At 39.6% G+C, this 7,240-nt stretch overlaps 1 protein-coding gene across 1 annotated transcript in view; it reads right to left on the bottom strand.

Annotated features, from left to right (window-relative positions):
* Window positions 1–316: 316 nt before the first annotated feature.
* Window positions 317–7,240, bottom strand: part of LIN52 (lin-52 DREAM MuvB core complex component) — a 43,232-nt gene continuing 36,308 nt past the window's right edge. The window contains exon 4 of the mRNA XM_010021038.1: window positions 317–372. Within this exon, the coding sequence (XP_010019340.1) occupies window positions 317–372 (56 nt within the window). The remainder of the gene's footprint in view (window positions 373–7,240) is intronic.

The following is a 7,240-nucleotide window of genomic DNA, read 5'->3' as shown; positions in this document are numbered from 1 at the left end:
CTATGGCTGTTCCCTCTGAATAGCTGATTAGGACAGGTAACCTTGCCACAGCATGTCAGGGCTAAGTCCTCCTGTTGTATATCTTTGGGTCAGACGAAGTCCAAATTCCAACACAACCAATTGTAGTCCTCGTGACCTGTGTATGCAATACATTTCCTCTGTAAAGAAACGAGCTGTGGAAGCAAAAAGTATTGTTTGCTTCTGAAGGTCTAGAGCAAGGGCTTTGTACTTCTTAGAAGTTCTGGGTTTCATCTGGATCCGCAGTACGTAAAATGATCTAGCTGGGGTATTTTTGTCCAAACTCCAGATGTAGCAGCTACTTTTTGGGTTTTTCCAGAATGTTCAGGAATTTCCCTCGAGTCATTTCTCTAGCTGAAATCACAAGGGAGGAAAGAGAGATTAGTATTTTTAAAAAAGCCAGGAAACCCAAACAATTCTGTAATTTACAGACTTCAACCATAGGATAAGAAATTCCTTTACATTTGTGCTTATACTAATAGTACGAATCATTTTATTTATATATTTAAAAGTGGAAAAATAAATAAAACTGCATTCCAGCTTGAATTCCTGACATCCTAGAATTCTAGGCAGGGCCTGGAATCTTCTAAACTTGGCAATAATTCCCACAGGCTGTCTCATTACATATAATCTACATTTTGTATTCCTACTGCGTTATGCTCTTGCAGCATCTCCTTTTCTCTGTACTATCCATCTCTGAATGGTGTAATCCAGATTTCCATCACTCTATCTCAGTGCAATTGTTCTTGGATGTTATAATCTGTCAGAGATTATGGAACTCTCTCCATTTCAGGATTATTGGTCCCTGGTTGCTATGATCTTCAACAGAAATTAGACAGCATTTTCTCTCTCTCAGCAGTGTCAGTCCCTGGATGCTGTAATATAATGGGGTTTATATTCCTTCAATGCAGTTCATCTATGGATGGTGTAATAAAGTAAGGTTTATAGAGCTTTGGTCTTCTCTCTCTCTCTCTGCATTGTCAGTCCTTCGATGTTTAATACAGCAAGGCAAGGTTTAAATGTCTCTCTCTCACTCCTGGCACCATCAATCTCTGGTAGCTGTATTACAGTAGGGTTTACACAGCCACTTTTCTGCACAAGACATTTCTGACTTGTGAGCCCATAAGCTCACAGGCTGGCAGAGCAACCCTACTACTACCTTTGTCTTGCAATAACAATATAATAGATCAAAGACAACACAATTAGCAATTGAATTCTGGAGAAAACAATCTTTCCACTGGCATTTTCCTTCACTTCTTCTCAATAAGGGTGTAAGGTTTGTGCTGGACTGACAGGCATCAAAACATGGAGGTTTTCATTCACAGGATTGATGGAAGCATGCATGTTGCCCACACCTAGCCTAGAGAGACTCTGGAAGGAGATGGGAATTAATTTTCTGTTTTATTCATTCAATTCCTGACCTCTCTACTGAAAGGAACAACAGAAATGACAATTAGCATAAAAATTGGAGGTGGGTTTGATGCTGATGTTGGATTTTCTTTTGACATTACTAATTACCTGTTAGAACATAACTGAAATGTAATAAAAATGCTCATCTTAAAATACTCAATACATACCACCCTCAAGTAAAGACATTCTGTTATTCTTTACCTGAAGGTTAGAATTTGTGCCTTAAAGCCTCACCTTTGAATTATTACATTCTAATTCATCTCCCCAAAATTGCACCACAAGGTATTGTCATCAACCAGATCCACATAAAACAATTAATGGTATTACGAACTGTCTGGTACTGATATTCATAGGCTGCAAAGTCCACCTCCATGAGTGGAACATGCTTCAGACTGGCTGCAGATTCAAGCAGATCACTGCATTATTTGCTTGGTTCATCCTTCCAGCTGTGAATTATATCATCTGGGATCCATTCCCAACTCTGCTTCTGATCTACAGTGTGAATGACCACAAAAGTACTCATTTGTACCTCTACTTCCCCATCCGCAAGATACATTTTATCTTTCAAGTGCTGCTGGAGTGACACATGGATAGAAGGTGCTGCAGAAGGGCAGAGTGGATTGTTATTTTGCTAGGAACTAAATTGTTATGCACAGAGGACATGATTAAATAAAAATGCAAGATTTTAAAAATTTCAGCTAGGAATAGATTTTCAGCACCAGTTCTTTGACACCTCCCTGCCTCACACCATTAACAGGGCATGGCTTTAAAACACTCTTAACAGGGAATGCACAAAGGCAAACTGTAGTTGATGGAGTGGAAAGTTTTCTGGAGTGCAAGTCCCATATAGGAGATATACGAATGGATGACAATTCTGTTCCCCCAAAGAGGGCTGCACCTTATAAATCAGGCAGAGAGCACAGACTCCTTCTGTGCGCCGAGTGAAATTACTGTGGGTTGGGGGTTGCTCCAGAGCACGTGCCCTCCTGTTCACTTGTCATCGGAGATGTTAACATTTCTGATTAATTCACAGACCTCTCATTTTATTCTTCATTCCTTTATCCTTGCTATCCTGTTCTGCTGCAGCTTAAAGATTCTTACCGACCTGCTACAATAATCACCGCCCGCTTCCCCCTCCAACCTGGTGAAATTGTTTAGTGATGCCAACCGCGCTTTTAATTTGCAAGACATCAGACACAGAGGTAATTTATACCAACATCTGTTCATTTCTGACTTCTGAAACAAACTCGCACATGCTGCTACAAAATCCCATTAGGAGCAGAAGACAGCCTTCTGCTATTCTGTATTCCTCTTCTCACACAAATCAGGCTTGCATCGGGGCTTTATTTTTAAAGATATGATGCCAAACTGAAAAAAAGGACCTTACATCGTTGTATATGTATGAAAATGGCCAGGAAATAACATCCTCTTAGCATAAAAAAAAAAAATCACAGCCAAACTAAGGGCAAGTTTCCACAAACATTAACAATCTTGTTTTCCCTGCTTCAGCTGCTTTTCTTATCTGCCCAAGAACCACAGTTCAATGTATCCTGGTAAGAGGACAAATATATATTGCATGGTACTGTGCTCAAATGCCTCAGCTATTCCTTCTCCTTTGTTCCTCTTTAATCTGCACTGGAGTACGATTTGAGCTTGGGTTTTGAGCAGAAAAGACTGATATTAAACTGACTCCTCTGCTCAGTATTGCTTCTGATAAATGAATTCTTAATAATGGGAATATCATTTCCAATGGGGCCTTTCAGAGCTTCCTGGAGTGAGGGAAGAGCTTGTGAATGAAGAAACCATCACCCACATTCTAAATATGATTGCAGTCTAAGACAGACTGTAAAACCTGCCTTAAGCAACTACCCAAGGGACCAACAGAAGCCAGTTGCATAGTAGGAAGAGGTGGATTTTTTTAATTAAAATGTTGGACAAAACTGTAGTGAAAACCTTAGGGATTTTTTTCTTTACAATGGTTGCTTAAACCACAGACTTCAAGTGAAGAGTGAGCTCGAGTGCAGATTTCATTGTACCAGCAACAGACACTACAGAGGCTGTGCAGCATGAAACAGAACCATGAATCTCCATGTCAAGTCACGATTTACAACCTGGCCTATGCTGTGCATCTACTACAATAGAAAAATCAACAATGGCTACAATTGCAGTAGCTTGGATACAAATTAATCTCACCTACAAGGGAGGAGGAAGAGGATACTGAAGACCATAGAAAAAGACACTTTAAGATGTTATCAGCACTGGTTTCAATGGAAGTTGAGTGCTTGAATAGACTCAGACAAATGTATTGAAAATGGTATTGGCTATTATAATTAACAGAAAATGCTGTGCTGTGTGAATTAAGTTTGCTGCCTGGCAAGATCTTCCAAGGAGTTCTCAAGAACAGATATTAGTTAAGAAAGGCTGGGCCTGAAAGGAGGAGACATTTCTACTTGAGCAGAATAAGGTTTAATATAATCTCCTCTTTAGAACTTCAATCTCTCAATCCTGCATTTAGCCTTGTTGCCTGGGGCTTCTTTTCTACTAGAATTGTCCCCAAGCTGCCTCTCCACAGTAAATTTTGTGGTAGCTGGTTGAAAAGATTCAGTAGTACAGATTGATTTCCTACAAGTGAAGAGATGAGGGATTATCAAAAGCAGTCCTGGTTAACAAGATTGGGTGCAGAATCTCCCGCTAGAGCAGCCCACTCTGCCAGTGCTTTGCATTCTTTCACTATGACATATGGGTTTCATTACACAAAGATTTTCCTGATTTTAACTTGGAGGCGATTACATTGGAAACTCAGAGCTATTTTTACATCTGTAGCAATTTAAAGGTTAAGTAACTTTTAATCAAATGACAAAGACTCATAATGTTTTTTCCTCAACTGAAAATGAAAACTGCTGTTCCGGATATTCCTTCCAGCAACAATTTAATTAGAAAAAACCACTGCACTAGAGATTGGGGTCCAGCCTGATTGCTCCCCATAAAAAGCCTTCTCACACATATGACAGCACAGGACATACTGTATCATAAGGTCTGGATAGCCAGGAAATAATGGAAGGATTTACGGCTAGAAAATCAGCAAGGAAAGCAGTGATTTACACTTATATAATCAACTTTCATCCAGGAGAATCCCTAAGCAACACACATACGTACACACTTTAACAGAATATACTCTTAGACGCAAAAGTGGAACACACTTGGTAATAAAGTCTATGTAAAAGATATATGTGACAAACTGTATTTATCACACATTTATCATGAACATTATACCTTCACTACTTTTGGGCTTATCTAAAAATCTCAAAACAAAGCCTGTGAGCATCTTTAAATCACAGATTTTTAAAAATTAATTCACTCACTAAAGAAGAACTTCCCTGCCTCCCCCCATGATGTACAACTTATAGGACAAATGTGACTGTGCTTCTTCTCTGACCTAAAAATGTAGCCTTGCTGAAATCTCAAAGTCTTGCTACTAAAAATCCTAGAAATAAAATTAATGCCATGGGAACAGAACATGTTTTTACCCCTGAAATGTTTTGTAGTATCACACATTGAATGCTACATTCTTGTCTAAAAAAGGTTATTTTAGGCACTTCGTTAGTTTATCAGTTACTCCTCCCATTCAGTTGCATTTACAGTAACTAAAGTACTTGTTTTTCAACATGTAAGGATTCCACTCTCAAACTACTGCAGTGCCTCAGGACTACACAGAAAACAAAACCAAAGGGGTTTATTTCTGAAGAACTGTAAGTGGAAATTACCAGTTCAGGGCAAAGAACATGAATTACAGAGACAGCAGAACACTCCTCTGGTTTTTAACCCTTCGATCACATGGGTCTGTTGCATCAGAAATTATTTATTTTGTTCTGAGACACAACGCAGTAAGATGACACGACCATTCTTTTTCTTAGTTGGTAGGACATACGAAAGTCCTAGAGGAATCTGCCTGTGAGTAACTGCAAGAGTCTTGCTTGACTGGACTTCTGAAAGCCAATGGCAAAGCCACATCTTTTGGCTGGGCTCAACTAATATTGCATTTGGAAGGGAAATTAAAAACAACCAACCAGTCATGGGGTAGGGGGATTGAAGGCAAAAAGGTGTTCTAAAATCGGAAAAAATATTTAAGATGGACATTATTACTAAACAGCCCTCAAAGGAAAAAGAACCTTATATCAGACAAGACCAACAGAGTATTATTACCCAGCCACCATAAACTGAACATCTATCAGAGAGAGCTTCATGGACCACATACTATCTTGAGACCAGACCTCCAAAATCCTGCCACCAGCTGAATGCCTCCTGGTACCAGTTGCTTCTCTTCCTTCATAAAAAGAGCTCCAATTACTCTGCTAACTGCATACTTCCTTAACATACTTGTCAAATGAACTGATTCATACTTGATGACTGTGAGCCTTTGACAAATACTTATCAGTGAATACTACTACAAGCCACCAATTTCATAAAGAGCTCGAACTGCCATCTCAGGAGAGCAGCGGTTAGAGAAAGCAATGTCAGTTACTCTAACTGAAGGTAGAAGTGGCACGTGCAGGTACTCAAACCCATGCTTCAGGAACTGTTACATTTACAGTGAAGACCAGTATAATCATTCAGTGCTCCTGAAACACATTTTTCAGGTAAGATGGCAGAATCAGCATAAAACTCCAGGTGGAATAAGCTTGCATTACCATGGCATCTTTCAATAATCAATATCAAAGCACTTGCAAAGTTTATCAAGCTTCACAGTCTTCTTGAGACATACAGTGATTTAATTCCCATCTTACAGATGGGGTCACAGCCTCAGTAAGGAGTGATGTACAGATGTATACTAAAGGAGTCAGCAACCATGCTAGAATTCAGGTTCTGAAAGATGAGCTCTGTCAAGTCTCGCTGCAGCATTTTAAAATATTAACACCACCTCTGGTACAAAACATCACTGTCCTTCCCTTGGTGAAAAAGATGGTAGAATCTGCCCTTACTTCAGCTGTAGGTCACAGACTGGCATGACTGGGTTTGAAATGCCAAAGGCAGCGGAGGCTTGCCCAAAGTGAGGCTGTGAATCAGAGCAGGTGAGGCACATGGGCTGCTCCTCCCAGTGTGCTATGAAAATGGTCATCTCTGACAGAGAAGTGGTAAATAGATGATAAAGTTCTAAACCACTGAAACAGTGGTATAGAACATTCAGTGAATGTTAGCTAGAGCCTTAAGAATTAAAATCAAATACCTAATGCTTTCCTGAATCATGAGATCCACACATGACATCTCTCCACCTCATTTTTTTCCACCCACAATAGTGCTGTCTTACCGTATTCCTGACAAAAGATCTCAAAGATAATTCAGGATTATCCAGAATGGTGATAACAGATCTGCAGCATATTAAGATAGCCTCAAAAATGTTATTGTTGCTATCAATAAATACCAAAATATATCCTCTCCAAAAAAAAATAAAAATCAGATTTCTTCTCTGCAGAATAGCTTACCTTGTTCTCCTAATCAGGTTTCCCTACCTTGCAAGGCAGTACCATTCTGTTTGCATTCAGTTCCAAACAATGATGTTCACAGAGCTTTGAATGCAAAAACTACAAACAGTATTCATTCACATAGAGATGGGCAAAGCTAGTCAATGAAAACACTCAAAGCAAGGGGCAATGACATCCCTGCCAATGCCCATGGAGATACTAAACTTTTGTTCCAGGTCATGGACATTAGGATGTGCAGATATTTTGTCCTGAGTGACCCCACCCAATTAAAGGAAACTCCTACGGTATCTCCCACTTCTAGAAGCTGCCTGCAGCCAACATCCTGAGGGGCC

The sequence above is a fragment of the Nestor notabilis genome, unplaced genomic scaffold (assembly GCF_000696875.1).
Source record: "Nestor notabilis isolate BGI_N333 unplaced genomic scaffold, ASM69687v1 scaffold19708, whole genome shotgun sequence".
Taxonomy (NCBI): Eukaryota; Metazoa; Chordata; class Aves; order Psittaciformes; family Psittacidae; genus Nestor; species Nestor notabilis.
The sequence above is the reverse complement of the archived record's forward strand: the minus strand, read 5'-3'. Positions and strand labels throughout refer to the sequence as shown.